Source organism: Artemia franciscana, chromosome 2 (assembly GCF_032884065.1).
Source record: "Artemia franciscana chromosome 2, ASM3288406v1, whole genome shotgun sequence".
Taxonomy (NCBI): Eukaryota; Metazoa; Arthropoda; class Branchiopoda; order Anostraca; family Artemiidae; genus Artemia; species Artemia franciscana.
The window spans coordinates 964,617-989,266 of NC_088864.1; the positions used below are offsets into that span (position 1 = coordinate 964,617).

General features: G+C 35.8%; 2 protein-coding genes across 3 annotated transcripts in view; both read left to right on the forward strand.

The window, feature by feature from the left end:
- The window catches only part of LOC136035634 (CTP synthase 1-like), a 72,503-nt gene that overhangs the window by 29,119 nt on the left and 18,734 nt on the right, over positions 1 to 24,650 (forward strand). For both annotated transcript variants that reach the window (XM_065717533.1, XM_065717543.1), the window contains exons 7-10: positions 4,055 to 4,187; positions 10,248 to 10,474; positions 19,273 to 19,433; positions 20,098 to 20,205. In XM_065717533.1, the coding sequence (XP_065573605.1) occupies positions 4,055 to 4,187; positions 10,248 to 10,474; positions 19,273 to 19,433; positions 20,098 to 20,205 (629 nt within the window). The remainder of the gene's footprint in view (positions 1 to 4,054; positions 4,188 to 10,247; positions 10,475 to 19,272; positions 19,434 to 20,097; positions 20,206 to 24,650) is intronic.
- Positions 10,496 to 14,757, forward strand: LOC136035645 (UDP-N-acetylglucosamine transporter-like). Its single transcript, XM_065717554.1, has one exon. The coding sequence runs from the start codon at positions 13,485 to 13,487 to the stop codon at positions 14,529 to 14,531; it is 1,047 nt and encodes a 348-aa protein (XP_065573626.1). The 5' UTR covers positions 10,496 to 13,484; the 3' UTR covers positions 14,532 to 14,757.

Consider the following 24,650-nt stretch of genomic DNA (forward strand, 5'->3'; position numbering starts at 1 on the left):
AGAGTAGTTGTAGTAGAAGTAGTTGTAGTAGAAACAGCATAGACATAGACATAGACATTTTTTATTTTCATCCAGAACATATAAATTAAACAAAGAATTTACCATGAACGGCCACAAGAGTCCTGACTGTGGGTGCAATTCTAACCACCATGAATCTGCTAAATCATTTCTTCAAATGATTTTGAAAAAAGAAAAAAAAATCCTTGGGGGGGGGGGGGTAAAAAAAACAAAATAATTAATATTAAATACTAAATAAATAAATACCCTTTCCTCTTATCACACTTCTCTCCTTTTTGAAAAATGGAATTTAACCATTCTCTTGAATGATGCCAGACTTGCTGCCGCTCTGACCGATTCTGGAAGGTCATTCCAGACGCTTACACCTATGTTCTTGAGAGTTCCTGAGCGGTAATAGTATTAGTAGTGTCATGCACTTAATGCCTTTCGATCGAAGGATCTTCTCCCTTAAGCATTCCCTGAAAGTGGTAACTTAATTCCCGAATACATTCCTGAGTTACCCCCTTTCGATCGACATGCACATAGTGTGTTTTGATTTAGTTTGTCCCCTGCTACATTATCTCAAATTTTTACCTTCATACCCTCAGTATTAATTTTACTAGTATCATAGTAATAGTGGAAGTAGTAGGGGCAGTTTAAGCACTAGTAGTGTTGTATTAGTAGAAGTAGTGTGAGAAGAATAACTAGCAGGAGTAGTATGCACATGCTGCATTTTGACCAGTTGAACATCCCCTTCGTAATGCCGTATAAATTTTAGCTTGATTCGATGAGCCATTCCAAAGGTATTGCTGATATGCCCTTTTGACAGTCTGTGTGTACATAGTATGTTCAGATTTTGTTCAACTTTCCCTTCAACATTTCCCCAAATTTTCACTTCAATAACCTCATCCTAGGTAGTACTCACTACAGCAGTAGTGTTTGTAGTGTTAGTAGTGACTATAGTTGTATTAGTAGTAATAGAATGTATAGTAGTTGTAGTAGTAGTTTTACTAGTAGTAATTGTAGTAGTAGTATTAGTAGCGTGCAAATATTGCCTCCTGGTCGATTGATTTTCCCTTATTAGCATTCCCTGAAACTTTAATACCCTAATCCATTACAGAGATACACCCTTTTGACAACCTGCATCCGCATACTGTTCGTTATTACTGCAGATTACTTTGTATAAACTGCCTTTTCTAATGATAAATTTGAATGTACAAAATGTACAAATTGCATAATTTTCATTCCTTGTCCCGGGGGCTGTGGGGGCATGGCATCCCCAGAGGATCAGCTATTAGATGTTGAATATTCCGAATAAATTAACTTCCTGAGATATCTATCTGTGTTAAAGATAGAATCTAAAAGGACAAGAGGGGGAGGGGCGGCTGCCCTTCCTTCCTTTTTCAAATGACTTTAAAGTTTCAACTTAACACACTCAAACCGCTACTTAGATATTGCTGTTGCGTCTTTTTAAAAACCCTCCTGTATAGAGTGTGCTACGATTTTGTTTGACATCTCCCTCAACATTTTCTGAAAGTTTTACCTTAGTATTCTTAGCATTTTTGGAGACTCGGGATCAAGCATGTTCCCTTTCCCCTGTAGCTAACCTTGTATATAAGCAATGCGCAATTTATATATTTTACAACACTTGCCCCTGGGGCTGTGGGGGATAAGTCATCCCTGGAGGTACGGTTATTAGACTTTATTGACTAGTTCGAAGAAGATGGCTATTCCCAAATTTCGATTAGATATCTTTGGAGGGAGGGCACCTAAAGGGAATGGGAGGGGGACTGGTTGCCCTCCGTCCCCTTTTTAATACCTTCCTCAACATCCTCTGAAAGTTTAAACTAAATATCCTAAGATGTTCTCGTGATACACCTTTTTTGATAAACAGGATACACATAATATTTTGACTTATTTTAACATACCATTTTGTACTCCCAGAATTTAATACCCTTAGCCTTTTTGAACACACTTAAAATACAAATTTTCCCCTTTTTCCTTTTGATAAATTTTGCGTGTAAAAAGGGCAAATTTCATAATTTACAATCCTTGCCTCGAGGGCTGTAGGGGGCATTGCATCCATTGAGGCATAGTTACTAGACCTTATGACTGTTTTGAAAAAATCACGTTTCTGGAATTTGTATGAATGATAAGAGGAGGGAACATCTAAAAAGGGCAGAGGGGACTGGTACCCTTCGATAGCTCTTCAACATTCTCTGAAATTTTCTACTTAATACCTTCAGCCGCTCCTTAAATATTGATAATATGTCCATCTAACAATAAGCCGATACATAGTGTTTGAATGAAAATACCACGTTTCTATTGCTTTATTAAGCGCACCTGCCTCTTTAAATCTTGATATTAGCAAAGTCACATTTTGAATGAGCCGTAAGTATTACGCTTCATGCAGCAGAAGTCTCATTATTTACAATAGTAATAATAGTAAAAAAGTGTCACAGTAAGTTCACAGTACGTTTTGAACACCTTTAAAATAGGATGTGTGTGTTTTCTTTCCAATGTAAGAATGAAAGTATGTTTTCGATCAATGCTGATTGAAAACATATAATAAACTAGCTATTGTCAACTACCAGTCATAGATTTCCGCGTAGGGACTGGGATTTGAAGGAGGCACTGGTCGCTTAAAGTGATTATGCTGTCACTGCCCCCCTCCCCTCTTTGTGTGTAAATATATACCCCACACTGTATATTTCCCACCTATTCTGTCACTTACGAAGAAACTGGTTTGTTCTCGAGTTTCACACAGCGTAAACTTGAGTGAGTGGCGCACAAGAGTGAGAGGACACACAAGTTCTGAAATTCTTCTCCCCTTGGAAAATATAAAACGAAGTTCAAATAAAATTTTCAAATTCGGATAGTCTTATTTTCCACGAGGGAGCATTTTCTGGGGTATTTTCCGGGAGGATAAACGCCTAGAACCGTATTGTAAAGCTTCCTTTAAAACAGCAAACTGGCTAAGGAGCAGAATGGGTAGTAAGTTAATGGCCAGCTTTTATTTTTCATATAAACAAATCAAAACAAAAAAGAGGAAATGTATCATCGATTTTTTAGTATGATTATCCTTGGTGGAAAAGTAAGTTTTGTTTAATTTAGATAAATGCAGAATTAGTGAGACGAGGGTGGGGGGGGGGTGGAAATTGATATATACTCCCGAGGGCTTGATCCAGGACTTATTTGGGGAGGGGTGGGTTCAAAATACTTCAGAAAACGCAACAAAAATCAATTATGTTTTTACAAGTCGGGCAAATATTTTCACCCCTAATTAAGCCCTCAGGTACATACAGAATTATTTCTAAGGAATGGGCAGGGGGTGTGGGAGGTAGAAATTGATATTTAATGCCTCTTCATTTCTTGGAATATGTGTGGTTTACGCTGCTATTATGAAAGTAAAGAGTAACATTAAACCCAAAATGAGCAGAATTTATTCTGTATAGGAGGGGGCTGCCCCTTCCTCATCCCCACTTCCACCTCATGGTTATAGAAAGTTCGAAGGATGCTCGTTCGATCAAAAATTGAGAGTTCTAGTCCGTTTTTTACCAACCAGTAATTGGAAACCAACAAGCCCCTGCCCTAAAAGTCATTTTTTTGATATCTGCTCCTTCTGTTACCCCTTAGGATATATGGAGAGGTACGTTTTGAGGTACCAATTTTTTACTTTCTCTTTGGCTGCTCAATTTTACGCGTGGGGGAATTTTTCGGGGCAAAAACAACTTTTGACAAGGGCAGAAACGTTCAAGTACCTCTAGCTCACATCCCCAATACAGTTTTGGTATGTCTATCAAAAACAAATAGTATTATTTGGTTATTGTTTTTACTATTTATTCCTGATTCAAAGCACATCCGGGTAATTTAGAGCTTATACGGAGTATGGTTCTTGTGGACATTTTAATATTAATAAATTTCTTCATTTATCGCTTTTTGATAACACAAATCTGGAAACATATGGAAAATATGTCAAATAAAATAAAATCACTTATTTATTCGCTCTGAATGCCATGTTTTTTTTCCTTTTACTTATTTTTTCACCTTTTTCTAGTCAGGAAAACTTACGAAAGTCTGTCAACATAGCGTTAGTTGGTAAATACACAGAACTGGAAGATTCTTACGCATCTGTTGTTAAAGCTTTGCAGCATGCAGGACTTGCCGTGAAATACAAAGTTGAAATAGCGGTAAGTACAGCCCGACAATCTTTGATTTACGTCTTTGATAGTACTTTCTTTGCTTTGAAGGTTTTACCAATCTTTGATAGTATTAATGAAATCTATAGGCTTGAGAGTGCCAAGGTGTAATAATCAGTTTATTAAGACAATAATTTAAAAGTAACTAGATCTACGTTGCATGGGCAACGTGATGTGTTGCGGCAACGTTTGTTCGGCTTCGCCGAGTAAAGAGTTGCGAGAGCAACACTTCAGTTTTGTTTCCTCGCTTTGATTAAACGCTGAAGTTGTTAATCTGTAAGGATCTTAAAATAAATACTAGGTACACCAATTCGCAAAAGTTGTAAACCCCTCATTGCAACTAGCAAAAGTTGCAAACCCCTCATCGCTGAATATGATTGTAGCCAACAGCCAATTATTACTTACAAGTCCTCTACTTGTCTTACTTCTCGAACCAAATTGGTCTTACCATCAAATAAACCGGAAACAAAGAATAGGCACACGAAATAGCAGAAGTTGCGAACTCCTCATTGCCGAAGATGATTGTGAGGTAATAGCCGACTGTTGCTTCAAACTCCCCTGTATGTCTCACAATTGGTATCGGCCTATTTTTGGTTTCAGTGTTTACCTTACTACTGAAGTTATCAACCCCTTTAAACTTTCAAACTGGTATATATCATGAAGAAATTTTTCTACCAAAAAATGTTGATCAGCTCATCAAGAGCTATCGACTGCAATAAAAAAAATCAATCTGTCTTAGTTCAAAAGTTGACTTTTTTTGCCGTAGGCCAAAGTAAAACAGTTCAAAATAGGGATGATACCTTTTTATTGACAGTGAAATATAATGATGAACACTGTATATGTGTCCGAAATGTCCAGTTAAATAATTTTATATTTCACTGTCAATAAAAAGGTATCATCCCTATTTTTAACTGTTTTACTTTCGTCATGGAAAGGCAGTGTGGTCTTCGAAGTTATCTACGCCGTAGGCCAAGTTTCTAACGTCATCGCTTAGAAATGAGCAAAAGATAAACTCTAATTTTTTTTTGGCAATTAGAGAACTTTTAAAGTTTAAGAGGCACATCTGATACCATTTTTCTACCGCAATCCCAACTGCAAAAAACCGAATGATAAACTCAGCTGAAATCACGAACAGAAATGGGTAGAAAAAAATCGATTTTTGGCCCCAGGGAGAGGTTTTACGAAGCTTTCTAAAATGCAAAGTCATATTCATCAATCCGGCCTAAGGTCCACACTTTCCATAAAAACGCAGAGGTTAGACCCTTACCGCTTTCTAGGAATAAGCTGAAATTGGGGTGCGAGGAAAAGAAAGAAAAAAGCGCAACAAAACCAAAGTGTTGCTCTCGCAACACATTTAACTTAACTTGCTGGTGCTGGTTCCCATGAAGCCACCTTAGGTCTACTCATACTTTCGCGATTTGTTCAGATTCTTGTTTTGGTCATTCCAGAATTATGAAGTTTTTAGGGCAGCACCCCATTTTCGTCAGTGTTACCACGTTGAACTGTGAAAATAAACAAGTAAAACTGATGTTAAAATTTAAAATTGTTTTTCGTCCGCAAAAATTTAAACTTCAGCAATTTCTGGATCTTCTAAGACAACTACACCTTCAAAGGAAAGCCAATTTTTCTTAAGCCACGTGCCACATGTTTTTAGCTTCTTTTTTTTTTGCTAACCTCTCACCAACGTTTTTTTTTTTTTTTTTTTTCAGATTCCGTCCCTGCTTTTATCAATTTTTTGAAAAGATATATGTGGTCGTTTTAAGTTTTTATTTAACCAATTCAAACCAACTAATTTCATTTTCACTGTACTTGATATTTTTAGATTTTTTTAGGGCAACTCTACATTTTCGTCAGTGTTACCATGTTGAACTGTCAAGATAAACGAGTAAAACTGATGTTAAATTTAAAATTGTTTTTCGTCCGCAAAATTTCCAACATTAACAATTTCTGGATCTTCTAAGACAAATACACCTTCAAAGGAAAGCCAATTTTTCTTAAGCCACGTGCCACATGTTTTTAGCTTCCTTTTTTTGCTAACCTCTCACCAGCGTTTCTTTTTTTTCAGATTCCGTCCCTGCTTTTATTAATTTTTTGAAAAGATATATGTGGCTTTTTTAAGTTTTTATTTAACCAATTCAAACCATCTAATTTTATTTTCACTGTGCTTGATATTTTTGGAATTTTTTAGGGCAATCTACATTTTCGTCAGTGTTACCATGTTGAACTGTCAAGATAAACGAGTAAAACTGATGTTAAATTTAAAATTGTTTTTCGTCCGCAAAATTTCCAACATTAACAATTTCTGGATCTTCTAAGACAAATACACCTTCAAAGGAAAGCCAATTTTTCTTAAGCCACGTGCCACATGTTTTTAGCTTCCTTTTTTTGCTAACCTCTCACCAGCGTTTCTTTTTTTTCAGATTCCGTCCCTGCTTTTATTAATTTTTTGAAAAGATATATGTGGCTTTTTTAAGTTTTTATTTAACCAATTCAAACCATCTAATTTTATTTTCACTGTGCTTGATATTTTTTGAATTTTTACGGCAACTCTACATTTTCGTCAGTGTTACCACATTGAACTATTAAATAAATAATTAAAACTAGATAGTCAAGTTTGACAGCAGTTTTATCGGTAAAATTCAAACATCAACAAGTCTTTGGTCCCAATGACAACCAAACATTCCAATCCTCTTAAGGTGTTTGGTACCAAATATTTTTAGCCCAGTTTTTCACCCACATTTCTTTTTTTTCTTCGGCACCCATTACTAGAGGTAAAATAATATTTTATTGATACGACTCTAAGAAGCAAAAAAAAAAAAAAAAAACCAAATTCGCGTTCTAAGTCAAATGATGTAAAAATTAAAAACATTTGTCAGATCAAAGCTACCAAAAACTACATAGCTTCACATAGAAGTCTTTTTAATCAGAAGCTGGATTCCCAATTTTTAAAGTTGTCGAGGGTTGTTTAAGTGTCCATTTAACCAATTCAAACAATCAGATTCTATTTTCACTGTCCTCGACTTAAAGTGCTACACCAGAAATTGTCCGACTCGATACATTTTAATATTAACCCTTTTCATGATCTTCTAAAATGTTTTTACAGTAATTTAATGTGTTATCAGAAGTTGTTTTTTGTGTGTTTTTTTTGTGTTTTTTTTTCTGTGTGTTTGTTTTTATACTCCGCTGTTTCAATTGGGTCACAAATAAATTATTATTATTGTAATTAATAATATCCACTGTGTTCCAGATCTGGGAAACTTCCCTGAATTATAACAGTAATTATGCAGGTTGTGTGGAGCGTATTATGTGCTTATAGACTGCATTTTTATTCCAGTAATCTTATTATTAATTTCAGCAAAAAAAACTATTCTGGTAATTTATTGGGCATTCCAGCAAAAATTCCAGTAATTATATAGTTTATGCAGAAACCAATATTGGTTAATGGTAACTCTTTGATGAGCCTTGTTTGATGAACATGTTGTCGGTTGCATGCTTTCACTAGGGCTTTTATAGGTAGCTGGTAATTTCATCCTATTTTATCAATCTCCTCGAAGTTCAAGTTCAAAACTTCAGGAAAAGCCTTTGTTTCAGGGAAGGGGAAGTTAAAGGGACTCAGAATTTCGAGAAATGAAAAATAAATTCCAGTCCTCAGAAACCGGTAAGCACTGCTCCGTTTTTGATAGTCCGTTTGGCTCCTTGGCAATACTCGACTGAATTTCTGATGTGCATCCTCCCATTGGGTCTACCAGAGAGCCTAGGTAGTCGAATTGGGGAATCTTGTCTATGGGTGACTGTTCTATCAAAATAGGGGGGGGGGGGTCTTGAGCTGACATACCAGTCACCATGACGAATATCGTTGGCGTAGTTTAGATCAGTGATAACAAAGTTGGGACTTACTTCAACGCCTGAAAAGGTCGCATTGGTCGCCATACTAATCTAGTTTTTAAACACCGCTTCCGTATTTTTTTTCTGTCTCTTCATTCTAAAATTGCTAGAACTCAGTGGTCCATCGGACCACAAAGCCGCTCGACGCCAACAGTAGGCAAGCATGTTGCACTTTCTCGGCTTTAAAAGCCTCAACAGTCGCCTATCTTTGAGGCTAGTTAGCCGGTAATAGAATATAACCGTTTCTGTACCAAGAAACATATTATGTGAGCATACGGATTACGTGTATTGAAAGCAAGCTATTCTTCTGAATGTATAGGATTGAAACTGCAAACATCGTTGCATTGAAAATATTCTTGGCAACGGTTAAAATGCCTCACCAAACTCATGAAGCTAAGACTTCAATTTAAGCAGTGAGTCTCTTCAAACCTGTAACAATCAGATCAGCATTTACAGTGAATTATTTCTTTAAGTAAAATGCCTCATCTTAAGCCGAAATTGGTGGAATGGTAATGCTACAGGGTATGAGAAGTCGATTTGAGCTCATACTTAATTATATACTTAATCATAATTAAGTATACTATAGTCAGTGTAAAAAGTTGCAAAAAAATGGGCTCGAAGCCTATTAACAAACATTAGGTAAGAATATTTATTTTTGAAGGTTAATTACAGTCCATCGTTGGTGTCGACTCGTGTTTACAAATTTACTGGACTATCCCGTAATCCTGGGAATAGAAACAGGGAGAGGTGAATCCGGTGCTGGTTGTACCACCGATCAAACTTTTATGTATACTTTTTTTCTGGGTAATACTATTCTGTATGTGGGATTGCTTGTTTAATTTGCATAACAGAAAGCCTTTGAAGATAGGATTATTTGTTTATTTATTTATTTTGTTTATTTCCCTCAAAAAATGAGGAGTTGGCTACAATATAATGTAAAGAAAAGACAAATGATAACGCTTACAATAAAAAAATATCAAATATTGATCAAGCACTTAAAAAGAAAAGAAAAATGCAAAAACACTTGCTAAATAATTTAGCCTATAAATCAGCAAGAGCCAGAACTGTTACTAAAAAACGGAAATAAATTGTGGCCTAAAAGGATAATTTTCGCCTTGTCTTCAAATGTTTTATATTTTTTCTTTATACAGACTACAGGATCCTTCACATTAAGCTTTTAAAACAATCTCAGTGTTGCTAAAAGAAAGGGGGAAACCAATTAAAAATTTGCAAAATTTAAATAAGAAACTTTAATGGGCGAAAGATCAGAAGGTTTGAAATTACTGAAGAGGAGGGATTGATAGTGGCAGATATTACTATGATTAAGTAAACCTTGTGAAGTTGGCACAAAGAGAGTCTCCAAATGTGAATACAAGCTAATTGCTTGGTTGTATGAATACTGGCAACTCCTATCATTTCCATCAGTAAAGATAGTTTATAATTAGTCTTAAAGTCGGTATTATTGTGGTAAAAAAATTAAGATAAAAAAATGGCCATATATTACATTGTTGAAACTTATCTTGTGTAAAGTTTTTCCATGATGATCTTGTCTTCTTTTAGATATGTATTATCCTCGGTTAATTCTGAGTCCTAACTTGTGTTGCCTTAATCTTACATAACTTTTTCCGAGAGACGAGTGTTATTATAAAAAATAGAAATTAAAGTGCATGTAGAATGTATAGTATGTAGTTGCACACACTGGATTTCGAGTCGCTAGCCCAATTTTCTATAGCTCTCTTGATAAATGTATTTTCTTCCAAAACATGTCATATAAATAAACATAATAGTTATAACCCAAACATTCTTTTTCTAGTTTATTCTCTGCATTCAGCAATTCTGTTAAGTGTTACGAAACCTGGTAAACTTTTGTCCAAATCCAAAGGGACTTTAGTTCCTGGAGGATTTGGAAAGAGAGAAATGGAATTGACAGAATATGAACTTAGTCGAGGCTTTATTTCCCTTTGAAGCGGAGGTGGGGACAAGGGTTTAAAGTAACTGAATATTACCCAGAGTCATACACATAGTTGGAGGGCTCAGATGACATACACATGGGTGGGTTTGGATTTGGGGCTCAGTCTGAAAATGTCAACTAGTGCACCCAGTCAATGCTGCTTCATTCCATTATAGATATGCGTATTTTAGTCATATCCCAAATTTCTTTTCTAGTTTATTGATTCTCAGCATTTAGAAAAAGATGAATTGATAGCCAATCCCGTTAAGTATCACGAAGCCTGGCAACTTTTGTGCAAATCCAAAGGTGTTATTGTTCCTGGTGGATTTGGAAAGAGAGGGATGGAAGGAAAGGTGGCGGCAGTTCACTGGTGCAGGAAAACAAAAACGCCGTTTCTTGGTGTTTGTCTAGGATTACAAGCGGCTGTCATTGAATTCGCCAGGTTAGTAGCCTTGTGTTTCTTCTTTTTTCCTCCATCTATTCTTTCATTAATATTTATTGGAAGAGAGGGGGGTGATATTAATCCTTATTCTAAGGAACACATAAAGTCAACACTTAATTGAGTGCTTTGATGCTAATATCTTCAAAGGTTGGCTAATTATTTTGGCTTTTGAACGGCTTTCATTTCAGCTCGTTATGACTTATTTTGTATTTCACATTCCAGCACCTCTTTCTTTGTGTTATTCACATTTGATTTTTTTCTTTTTTTTTCTTTTTCTCTAACAAGGTTTTTTTGGGGGTAGCGGAAAGATATTCTAATTGCGAGAGATTTGGTCGACTATGCAATTTAATCTTTTTAATTTTTGTATATTCTCCCAAGTATGGGGTTCTGTTTTTTTCATGGAAAAATTTTTTGTATAACATTTACAATTAATATTAATTTACTATATAGCAATTACTATACGCTTTAGTGAGCACTGGTTTTTGAACAACTTATTCCTGCCTTTGAGACAAAATTTACTCTTGTAAGCCGGAGTTTTGTAAAAAAAAAAAAAAAAAAAAAAAAAAAAAAAAAAAAAAAAAAAAAAAAAAAAAAAACCAAGCTGCACAATTAGTTTTGTGTAGCAAAATTCCTTTTGTGTCAGATCGACACAAAAAGTAAACCCATGGAATCGCCTTGGTTGAAAATTATCTAGGAAATTCATAGTCCCTTAGCTTGAACAACAAGGGGAATCCATTGGCTTGGAAAGCAAGGAAAATCACTGTTTTGCATGAAAGGCATCTTTTTTCCCTTTTTTTTTCCTTCTCCACAGCTAGCAAGGTACTGGAACATCATAGACAGGTGTTCAATGGCTCGTTTTTAAAGGAAATTGCTGTATCAAGTGCTTTTGTAATTAAAAAAACATGATATTTGAAATAAAATCATTTTTTGGCAACAAACCGTATCCATTGTCATTGGGGCAAGTTGGGGGCGGGGACTGGAAATCTTGGAAAACGCTTAGAGTGGAGAGATCAGGATGAAACTTGATGGGAAGAATAATCACAAGTCCTAGATACGTGATTGATATAACCGGACTGAATCCGCTCTCTTTGGGGAGTTGGAGGGGGTGTAAAATTCTGAAAAATTAGACAAATTGAGGTATTTTTAACTTAAGAACGGGTGAACAAATCATAATGAAATTTGATAATTAGAAGAAAATTATGCCTCAGAGCTCTTATTTTGAATCTGGAGACCAGGTCTGGTGACATTGGTGGGGGGACCGGAAACCTTGGAAAACGATTAAGAGTGGAGAGATTGGGATGAAACTTGGTGGGTAGAATAAGCAAATGGTGTAGAAATGTGATTGACGTAGCTGGACCGGATCCGCTGTATTTTGCGGAGTTAGAGGGGGGTCCAGTGCTTTGGCGAATTCAGTGCTTTTGAACGTGCCAGGACGATGAAAATTGGTAGGCGTGTCAGGGATCTACACAAATTGACTTGATAAAGTCGTTTTCTCCGATTCGACCATCTGGGGGCTGAAGGGAGAGGAAAAATTAGAAAAATGAGATATTTTTAATTTACGAGTGGATGATCGTGTTCTAATGAATTTTGATGTTTAGAAGGAACTCGTGTCTCAGAGCTCTTATTTTAAATCCCGACCGGCATTAAGCCTGTGATTTTCCTTTTAAATTAATCTATTGATTCTTAGAATTTTGCTAGAGCTCATAACATTTGAGCTCTTGGCTCTTCCGACCTCGTCAGTGCCATATGAGCTCTTAGCTCTTGTTCTTATACAAGATGACGAATGACGTCATAAACAAGTATCTTTTGAGAAGGTGCTTCTCTGGGATACGGTGCCACATTTGATTGATTTTGTTGACTGAGTTTCTTTTATTCGTCTTTAATATTCCAGCCAAGAAAAAGCCATAGGCTTTTTTCTGTGTGTTGTATGCAATATTGAAACTATATAGGCACTTTCGTGGTTGCAGTGGTATCACTATAAAAGATTATATATTTAGTCAGATTATGGAATGATTCAACTTAAATAATGTTGCAGAAAAGATAGGATACGAACAAAAAGTACACCATTGGAATTGTCTCGACTGAATTCCCTATATAGGCAACTTACAGTCCCTTTGATTGAACAACAAGGGAAATTCATTGCCTTGAAAAATAGTAGGACCCTTAATATTTGTAGTAAGAGTAGCAGTAGCAGTGTGCACATATTACCTTTTGCTTGATTTTGGTTGATTCCAGGTCAACCATACTTTCACAAGGCCTACAAAACCAATCCGGAAGCCAGTCCATCTTTAAAGAAATACCGGGTTAATATGGGCTAGAGTTTGGTCCTTGCTGTAACATTTTTGTAATCCAGATGATTTTACATTGACATTTTTTTCGATTAGTCTTTATAGTATTTAATATTTCAGCAGCTAATAGCAAGAGCTTCTTTTTTAATAGATAAGTTACAATGGGCTTCTTTCTTTGGAGTTTATTCTTTCATTTGAAGTTCATTCTTTGTATTACGGGGGGTTTACTAAATGGAATGCTATATTATGGGAGTGTTTATTTAAAGGAGTGATCCTACAGGGATTAAACGGGTAGTGAAAGATAAAGATATGTATATTATTGATAATGTCCATTATTTTTGGCAAGAGAATCATCTTAAGGGTGGATGGTTCTTACTTTTTCGCATAGATTCCCTATAGAGCGTTCCTAAAGACCGCGAGAATAATACCTGGTATCTTGGTTTATAAGCAAAGACGATATACAAACAATGACTTTATTTCAGTACTTACATAAAAATTGTTTGATAGGGCACTTCGAGTATCCAAAGCATAAAATCAGGTTCTGAAAAAATGCAGAAAAGTTTGTTCTGCAAAAGGTCGTTGCGTGAAAAGTTAATTTTTAAAAATTGACTTGGTGAATCATCTAAAATCTTTTAATTAATCCAAGAAAGTCATCCTGGGGTGACCAGACAAGAGACGTTAAATCAACCATTATCATTATATCTTAAGAACCATATGAAAAGATGACGAATACCGAGGTCAACCAGTATTTAAAATATGGAACTTTGGCCTTAGTCACTTTTCAGACAACTTTTAATGTCTTGCTTTTGCGGTATTCAAGATTAGAAAAGTCAAGTGGTGAAGGAAAGAAGTATTTTGGATCTACGTTAGTGCTAATGGTAGAAATAGTGAAGTTTATTGTTTGCTTCTCTCTATTGGTTTTTCAGAATGGCTGGGTGCTATCTAAATCTGTAAAAATTTTCTACAAAGAAATAATTTCGAACATACATGAAACAAGGAAATTATCCCTTCCAAGTGCATTATATACCTTACAAAATACTCTGCTTATAGTCGCCATATCAAATCTGGATGTTGCCACATTCCAATTAACTTATCAGTTGAAGATTTTAACTACTGCCTTTTTTTCTGTATTATTATTGGGTAAGCATCTCTCTGGGCGTCAATGGGTGGCCTTGTTTATTTTGATGACAGGAGTTATTTGCGTTCAGCTGCCAACGGGTGCATCAAAAATTCCTGATGCCACTTCAATTCAATCTCATCAAAAGATTATAGGCCTTGTAGCAGTCTTGATTTCATGCTTATCAAGCGGTTTCGCTGGTGTCTTCTATGAGAAGCTGTTGAAGCATGGAAATCAAAAGTCGATTATCATTAGGAGCTTGCAGCTTGGACTGTTTTCGTTAATTTCTGGATCTGTTGCTGTTATGCTGTCTTTGCAGAACATTAGGGAATTTGGTTTCTTTTTTGGGTACACTCCTGTCATCTGGACTATTGTCTGTGTGCAGGCATTCGGTGGTCTTGTCATTGCCGCTACTATGAAGTATGCTGACAACATCCTTAAAGGTTTTGCAACATCGATATCCATCATTCTGTCATCAATTTGTTCGTATTTGATTTTAAACGACTTCAAATTCAATGTAATGTTCATAATTGGAGCTTTAATGGTTATATGTGCGACTTATTTTTATGGTATTTCATCAAAGCAGGATTCTATAAGGAGCCCTGATATGGAAGAATTAATTGAAGTTGAAAAGGAGGTAACCGACGTTTGACAGTGTTGTGACGTCAAGATATTTTGAAGCTAAAATATATGATAATTGTTATTTTGTAATGGGACAATCTAAATTGTGTTGTTTTTAGAGGATTTTAGGTATTTGCTTTAATTTGTCTTTTGTCCGTTGGATCGGAAATTCGTTTTGTAAGCCAAAGATTATGTTTAATAAGGCGTGTAAATGGCCATTTCAAACCAGCAATGCAGTGGCAGTACTTGATACTACTTCACCAGCGCTGTCTAGTAAAATTTTTTCGATAAATAATGACTTGAATATATGATGCTGTATGGCAAGACTGATGTCAAAAAACTGCATGGCTATTGTAACGTCTTACAACTTAGTTGTAGATACTTGCCTTAAATATTAATTGTTGGTTTGTAAAATGCTACTAATTATCGGGGTTTTTAAAACATTATCAATAATTGTTATCAAAATGGATTTCACAAGCAAACAATGCCAAACTTGCCTTTCTTGACATTAAAAAAAACATACAATAAAAGTAAAAAATGTAAAAAATACTCAAAAGGACAGACTTTTTTCGAGAAAGCCCTTGGATTTTATGGGGGAAATTATAGGGCTGTATGTCACATTTGAATTTGTTCTTTACTATAATAAATTTCCTTTATATGGTTTTCAGACAAGGCGGTTCTTATGGTGTACTTTGTAGTTCGATCTGATACTATTTTTTTTAGAAGTTTGGAGTGTTTTATTTCTAAATGTGGGGCGTGGTCGCTTCTTACTAGATTGCTACTACTGCTGCAACCACAATATTTTGTTACTATATGCCTTGTTTTGTTTTTACTAGGTTTCACACATGTTTATAACCGATTTCTACGTGATATCGATTTCTACATTTAAATTGAACTATAAAGATTCTTCATATCAATTTTTATCAAAGTCGCTCTTTAAAGTAAACAATTGTATTCCAGTTTAATATTTCAGTTGCTATGGGCTACAGTTTTTTGCTTATATCATTCTTGAATCAGATTCAGATGGCGATTATTTCTCATTTGGCAGTTTTTTTCTTCAAAATGCGTTTTTTAACTTTTGGTTACTATGGAGCTGTGTCTCAGCTTTAACTAGCTCGCAGCTACAGCTGCAACCGTGATAATATAAGATTTATTGCAAAAAGCCTGCATGCCATTGCAATACAGAATACAGTCTACTAACAAAGCTCAGGAACAAGATAGAACTTCAGAAAAAAAAACACCATGGTTCAGCATATTAACCAGCAAAAACCAATCATAAAAACTCTTAAATTTGGCAAGCGTATCAGGGACCGGACCAGATTAAATTAGAAATAGTCGTTTTTCCGATTTGACCATCTGGGGGGGGGGGTGGGGGGGGGGCCGGTTAATTCGCAAAAAAATAGAAAAAATGAAGTATTTTTAACTTATGAGCGGGTGATTGGATCTTAATGAAATTTGATGTTTGGAATGATATTGTGTCTCAGAGCTCTTATTTTAAATCCTGACCGGATCTGATGACATTGGGGGGAGTTGGAAGGGGGGAAACCTAAAATCTTGGAAAACACTTACAGTGGAGGGATCGGGATAAAACTTGATGGAAAAAATAAGCGCAAGTCCCAGATACATGATTGACATAATCGGAACTGATTCGCTCTCTTTGGGGTAGTTGGAGGGGAGGGGGGGTAATTCTTAAAAATTAGAAAAAATGAGGTATTTTCAACTTACGAACGGGTGATCGGATCTCAATGAAATTTGATGTATAGAAGGATATCGTGTCTTAGAGCTCTTATTTTAAATCCCGACCGGATCTGGTGACGGGGGCGGGGAGTTGGGAGGGGGAAACCTAAAACTTGGAAAACACTTAGGGTGGAGGGATCGGGATGAAACATGGTGGGAAAAATAAACACAAGTCCTAGATAGATGATTGACATAAACGGAATGGATCCGCTCTCTTTGGGGTAGTTGGGGGGGGGGGGGGGTTATTTCTGAAAAATTAAAAAAATGAGGTATTTTTAACTTACGAACGGGTTATCGAATCTCAGTGAAATTTGACATTTAGAAGGATATCGTGGCTCAGAGCTCTTATTTTAAACCCGACCGGATCTGGTGACATTGGGGGGAGTTGGGAGGGGGAAACCTAAAACTTGGAAAACACTTAGAGTGGAGAGATTGGGATGAAACTTGGTGGGAAAAAAAACACGAGTCCTAGATACATGATTAACATAACCAGAACGGATCCGCTCTCTTTGGGGTAGTTGGGGGGGGGGGTTAATTCTGAAAAATTAGAAAAAATGAGGTATTTTTAACTTACCAACGGGTGATTGGATCTCCATGAAATTTTAATATTTATAAGGATATCATGTCTCAAAGCTCTTATTTTAAATCCTGACCGGATCTGGTGACATTGGGGGAAGTTTGGGGTGGGGAAACCTAAAATGGTGGAAAACGCTTAGATTGAAGGGATTGGGATGAAACTTGGTTGGAAAAATAAGCAGAAGTCTTGCATACGTGATTTACATAATTGGAACGGATCCGCCCAATTGGGGGGGGGGGGGTAATTCTGAAAAATAAGAAAAAATGACGTATTTTTAACTTACGAAGGAGTGATCGGATCTTCATGACACTTCATATTTAGAAGGACCTCGTAACTCAGATATCTTATTTTAAATCTCAACCGGATCAAGCGTAATTGGCGGGGGGGGGGCAGTTGGGGGGACCGGAAATCTTAGAAAATACTTAAAGCGGTGAGATCAGGATGAAACTGGATGGGAAGAATAGAAACCTGTCTAAGATACGTGACTGACATAACTGGACTGGATCTGCTCTCTTTGGTGGAATTGGGGGGGGGGGGGTAATTTTGAAAATTGAGGTATTTGTAACTTGCGAAAGGGTGACCAGATCTTAATGAAATTTGATATTTAGAAGGATCTTTTGCTTTAAAGTTGTAATTTCAAATTCCGACCAGATCCTGTGACATTCGGGGGAGTTGGAGGGGGAAACCGGAATTCTTGGAAAACATGAAAATTGGGGTATTTTTATCTTACGAATAGATGATCGGGTCGTAATGAAATTTAATTTTTAGAAGGAATTCATGTCTCAGAGCTCTTATTTCAAATCCCGACCAGATCTTTTGACATTGGGGGGAGTTGGAGGGGGAAATCTTGGAAAAACACTTGGAGTGGAGGAATCGGGATGAAGCTTGGTGGATAGAATAAACAAATGTCCTTGATACGTGATTGACAGAATCGTACTGGATTCGCTCTCTTTGGGGGAGTTGGGGGGAAGGTTCAGTGATTTGGCGAGTTCGGTGCTTCTGGACGTGCTAGGGCGATGAAAATTGGTAGGCGTGTCAGGGAGCTGCACAATTTGACTTGATAAAGTCGTTTTCCCAGATTCGACCATCTGGGGGGCTAAAGGGAGAGGTATTTGTAACTTACGAAAAGATGACTAGATCTTAATGAAATTTGATATTTAGAAGGATCTTGTGCTTTAAAGCTCTAATTTTAAATTCTGACAAGATCCTGTGACATTGGGGGGAGCTGGAGGGGGAAAGCAGAATTCTTGGAAAACCTGAAAATTGGGGCATTTTTATCTTACGAATAGGTGATCGGATCTTAATGAAATTTGATATTTAGAAGGAATTCATGTCTCAGAGCTCTTATTTCAAATCCTGACCAGTTTTTTCGACATTGGGGGGAGCTGGAGGGGGAAATCTTGGAAAATACTTGGAGTGGAGGAATCGGGATGAAGCTTGGTGGATAGAATAAGCAAATGTCCTTGATATGTACTTGACGTAACCGTACTGGATTCGCTCTCTTTGGGGGAGTTGGGAAGAGGGGTTCAGTGATTTGGCAAGTTTGGTGCTTCTGGACGTGCTAGGACGATGAAAATTGGAAGGTGTGTCAGGGAGCTGCACAAATTGACTTGATAAAGTCGTTTTCCCAGATTCGACCATCTTGGGGGCTAAAGGGAGAGGAAAAATTAGAAAAAGGGAGAGGAATAACTTACGAGTGGGTGATCGGATCTTAATGAATTTTGATATCTAGAAAGACATCGTGACTCGGAGCTCTTATTTTAAATCCTGACCGGCATTAAGCCTCTGATTTTCCTTTTAAATCAATCTATTGATTCTTAGAATTTTGTTAGAGCTCATACCATATGAGCTCTTGGCTCTTAGCACTTTTTGCCTCGTCACAAATGCCATATGAGCTCTTAGCTCTTGTTAAAACTGTGAATACCAATACTAGTGGTGTATCAACGGATCTGATAACGTTATTACAAGAATTAGCAACATTAATTGCTACATTAATTCATAAGCATCATTAATTGCTAAAAGTAGTGGCTGATCAAATTTTATTGCAGATATGTGACTAGTCTTGGTCATATATCCTTTGAATAAAGCTGCATGTTTTAACTTTAATATATCACTAGCCAACTGACGCCAATAATATATTTGATCAGCCATTATTCTTAGCAATGATCATTTTGAAAATAATTGAAAAATTAACATTCATATTACACTAGTCTATGTAATATGTATATGTATCTATGTAGTATGAATGTGTATACTAGTCTGTGTATATATGTATGTTAGCTTTCTTTTTTCTTTTTTTTTTAAGAACATTGTTAGTGGCATTTAAAGATGATCAAAACTTTCATCAAATGTGACCCAAGTTTTTAAGTCAACTTTTTACAAGTTTATTTTTCCTCCTCTTTTCATAGCAATTTATAAATGTAAAAGCTATCTATATTAAGTAATTTTTCGCTTTAAGGAACCAATTAGGACTGACAAATGCAAACACAGCTGAGATTGACCCAGAAGGAGTAGACAGAGTGATTATTGACATGCCAGAACACACTGGTTGTGACTTGGGAGGCACTATGCGACTGGGGAAACGACGTACTATATTTCAAACCGATAATTCGATTCTGAGTAAGTTGGATTTTGTTTGGCCATCTTGGGGATATTTTGTCTCGTTTTTCAAAAATGGAAAAAATCTCCTGGGCAGCCTTTGCGCTTTTTGATGGTAGTTGCTTTCTTGCTTTCTTGCTTTCTTGCTAGTCTTGCTTTCTGAAAGTATACAATACCTCAAATTGAATGCTACTGATCTGTCCTCTCCTCAGGTCGAATTTCCCCAACTTGGCGTTCAACTGCCATTCCTTTTGAGTCATTTTCTTTTCTATTCAGCTCTTTAAATCGCAACAAATAATACTTACAAGCGAGACGGGTATTTGACCCCCCCCCCCCTGTCTTATAATAAGACGGTCTTTTTTTTCAAAACTTGCGAATTTAGCCAATGTCAATCTGACTATCTTGCACAGAGGTTGCTGGTCCAATCCGTTTATGTTATAGTCTTTCAGTCAGAGTGGTGAAGGAGATTTTTTTCTAAGTATTTTGCTGGTCTAAATAGTTGCTCAAAATAATTCTGTTTTCTTGGTCCTGACCGATTTTTAGCCATAGTCCAAACTTGGACCAAAGTTTAACTTTTGTATGTTATTCTTAGTTTGTTTTTGAGGGGCAAGATTTTCCCAAATTTCTTCTTTCTGTTCCACCAATTTCTCATTTTTATATGTAATTCATTGCTTGCTTTTTTTAGGACAGCTGTATGGCAACGTTGCCCATGTTGACGAAAGACATAGACACCGTTACGAGGTAAATCCTGAATATGTTGACCGGCTGGAAAATGCTGGCCTTATGTTTGTTGGTGAGTTGAGTTTAATTTTTTTTTTTTTTAATTTGCTATGACCTGTTAGTTCTTGGGTAAATTTATAGCAAACCATGTAACTGGCTTTCGTATAAAGTGAATATACCACTCGATGCCTTTTTTTTATGCTCTTTACGGATATAATAATCGCTTCTACCTTAAATTGATATTTAAGCACTTTGTTTAGCTCTTAAAAATGACGAATTGTCAAAAAATTATGCCAGTTCATATAACTAACTTACCAATAAAGCGAACATCCCACTTGATGCCTTTTTTTATGTTCTTTACGAATATAATAGCCGCTTCTGCCACAAATTCAAATTTAAGCACTTTTTCCGACAAAATAATACTACGTTCTCCTCCGCGCTGTTTTTGACAAAATAATACTAAATTTTCTGAGTGCAAAGAAAAAAACGCCATAACATTGGTAAAATTAATTTATCCAAATTAATGTTGGAAAATCAGTGCTTGTGGATTATATAACGTTAAAAAAAAATGGATTTATATTGAAACAGTAAGTTTGAGATCAGTGTTTTAAAGTTTGAGAAAAATGTTTTTAGCCTTTTTTATACCCCATATTTAGGTCATTTTTAAGAGCTCAAAAAGTGCTTAAATCTGAATTTGAGGTAGAAGCGATTATTATATTCGTAGATAGCATTAAAAAAGGCATCGAGTGGTATATTCACTTTATACGAAAGCCAGTTATATGGTTTGCTATAATTTTACCAGTTCTTGTAACTACTGAAAAAACTCAAGCACAAGTTTTTTTTTAATTCCTGATTTGAAGAACTCTTCAATGGTTTTTTCTGTGTATCTAACCTGTAAAATTCAGGATTAAAGTGGAGTGAAGATTCTAACAATTTTCAATTTATTATTCCAAGCGTAAGAATTTGGAATAACATAATTCACAATAGAAACAATTTTCGTATTGAATCTTTTAACTTAACGAATCACTTTCACTCCAATAATTTTATTATCCAAATGCCTACTTTAAGATTTTTCTAGCCTGTTTTAGACTTCTATGAAGTCCGAATTACAGCAATTGATATTAATCCTTCACAACCCTATTTAAGAAGATTATCAGTTTATTTTGTTTCTGTAGTTCAGAAAGTCAGCTACTCAAACCTACCTTGGTTATACCCGAGTTGCAACCAAGATTAGAACAGATACCTTTAATAAGATGTGTCAATTGTTGTAACTACTGTTAGATGTGTTAATTCTTGTAACTACTGACGAAAAATCTTGTAACTACTGAAGATAATTTTTTTTTATTCCTGATTTGAAGAACTCTTCCATGGTTCTTCCATGGATATTTTTTTTTATTCCTGATTTGAAGAACTCTTCCATGGTTCTTTTTTCTGAGGAGGTTGAAGAAGCGCGCCTTATTTACCAATACTCATCTTATTACAGATATCTGTTTTAATCTTGGTTTTAACTAGGGTATTACCAAGGTAGGTTTGAGTAACTGACTTTCTAAACTACAGAACTAAAAGAAATTTAATCATAACTTTCAGACTTTAACTTAAAAGCCGTTCTCCTTCAGACTTATCGACGATCGCTGTTATTACTACTGATAAATCGTCATAATACCTAGCTACCTGACGCCAACACACCTATACACGCTTCTTCACCTCCGCCATACTATGTCCAGTGCCAAAGAGTATAGGCTACTTATAATAGTTTAACCCGGTGCTAGTGTCGATAAAATAAAACACCATCTAGTGTTTGGCGTTTCTTGGCGTTTTTCTCAAGCTTCGTAAGTGTGTTTTTTTTTTTTTTTTTTCGGAAACTGAGATCAGACACTTTTTACTATACTACTTTGGCCAGTTACACTATGACTAATTATACCTTATGTACTTACGTACATATGTATATCCGTACTAATTTTACCTTACACTGAAAAAGGTCAAGAAACATCAAACGCTAGATGGTATTGGTCTTTGTATTGTTGATACTAGTGCCAGTTTCCACTCTCACAAGTTGTACGTACTATTTGATATTAAGAGTGCGGGCAACTCCCGTACTCACTGGTAGTCTCATTCCCGTCCTCTTTGTTGAGGTATTAGTTGTTTACTCCATTCAACGAATATACTACCTCCTTTCAATAATATCCTATGAACTACCAATCGCAATTGAGGTCCTCATACTTTCTGTTTAGCGTCAGCTGGATTTTTTTAAAGTTCGATTTTTGGCAGGCAGTTCTTAAAACAAAATACATTCATAAAATGTAATCGAATTGTTGTCTTCTTGTTTTATCTATAGCCCTAGGAAGGGGTATATAGGAAGGCCATAGAGAGGCTACATTTTCCGTGCAGCTACTAATACCTAAAATTATCCTTAACTATTCCTCGGGAAGCATTTAGCACGCCTTGTTCACTCTTTTGAGGCGTTTAGAATTCAAAGCTTGTTTTATCTATAGCCCCAGGAAGGGGTATATAGGAGAGCCATAAAAAGGCCACGTTTTCGGTGCAACTACGAATACCTAAAATTATCCTTAAACAATTCCTCGGGAAACATTTAGCATGCCTTTGTTACCCTTTTCAGGTATTTATAATTCAAATACTGGCTTGGTCACTGCCATTACCGTAGCTTCTATTACCCATGTCTTAGTTCTAGGAATAATTTTTCTATTTTCCTGAACTTTTTTGATTGGCCAAACACTCCACATCCTTTGGCTATTTTATTTTTACGTCTTCTCTGCACCCACTGTCCTTGTTAATAACACTACATAGGTAAGTAAGGCTATTCACTTGGTCTGTTTTCTTGTCCTAACATAGAATCTTTATCCTCGTTTATACCTTGTTTAAGGGACTTAATCTTCATAATATAAACTTTCAGGCCTATTTGGAAAAAAGGTTTTACAATTCATAACATTTGGAAAATGAATAGTGATGATAAGGTTAGAATTGAACCCGCATCTATGATTCTATATATATTACACACAAGAAAATGCCTTTGGATTGTTATTTATTTTTTTTAGTTGGAATACTAAAGAGTGAAACTCATGCCCCAGGGGAACAATTTTCAAAAAGTACACGTGTTGCATCATCTGTATATAATGATTCAGTTTTTGTCGACAATTAGATTTTATTTTAATATATTCTGGTTGCTATGGGCTAGAGTTTATTCTTTACTATAAATTTTAGCATTATGATTTTGTATTTACAAAACACGTAGATATAGAAATTCCCTTTCAAATGAGCCCTTAAACAGGTCTCTTTCATGTTCCAGTGCCCTGCTAGCAATGGGGCAAGAAAAAAGTCGGAAAAAAGGACTCATTATTGCTACCCATGCGAAAAGTTTATTTTCTTTGGTGTTTAAGCCAGGGGTCTGTAGGTTTCCTGTATATGGTTTTTCGGCCATGGCGATTCCAATGGTGAAGTATTTGTTTCGATCCGAAAATTTACTATTAAGACTATTTGAGATAATACTTGCCATTTCTGGATCAAAAAGGCCATTTCTGATTCTTGCCATCAAAACTGGCAAGATTTTCTATCTTGTCAGTTTTGATGAAATGATTTCCTGGGAAAAACCATGCTAGAAATGAAATGAAATGAATCAGCTAGAAATGAACAGCTAGAAAAGAAATGAATCAGCTAGAAATGAAATGAAAATAAATGAATCAGCTAGAAAGGGGAACTTTTTCCATCTTCCCAGTTTTATTCAAATGGATTTTTTAATTTTTGGTTACTATGGGCCGTAAAACGTCATTTACTAGGTTCTACTGCTGCAACCATAGCTATTTAAACTATTTTAGGAGATCTCTATCACGTAGTCTACTTCTAGATTTGTGCTTCCATAATGGCATCTCCTAAAATGTAGAGTTACACGAAACAACAACATGAAACATTTTGGCTATTGCATGTTAAAGTTTTTATTTCCGAAGCCAATTTGACAAATGACTCTCAAATGTGCTTAAGAAAACTCAGACCTATACTAAACACATAGCTGAATATTTATTGTGGGAAAATTATTGTTTCCATACGCAAGGTGTTAAAGGGGGATGCCCCTCAAGGACCAACAAATTCACAGAAAGTGAACATAAACGTCTGCTAAACGTATCTGGAACCTACTCAATATGTTTCTGATTACTAGCATTATTCTATTCTCTAAAAATTGCTAATATTTATAAAAACTAGCATATTTATTCACAATAAAATAGAAAACTTTTTGGGTCATTCGCAAAATAATAAACTTCCAGATTATTCTCTAGATTCTTTTCAGATTTACTTTTATTTATTTTAACATTGTTTTAAATTCGATTCACAGATCATTGTTTCTTCTATTTAGTAATATTTTCGACAGTATACATTTCCAGAAAGACTTATTTCTGGTTAGAAATATAACTATGGGGAACGAGGTGAATATTTTAAAATATTGTTTTATATTTGAAAGCGCAGATAAAGCTATGGAAGCTATGGGCGTGACTGTTTACAATCCAAGAA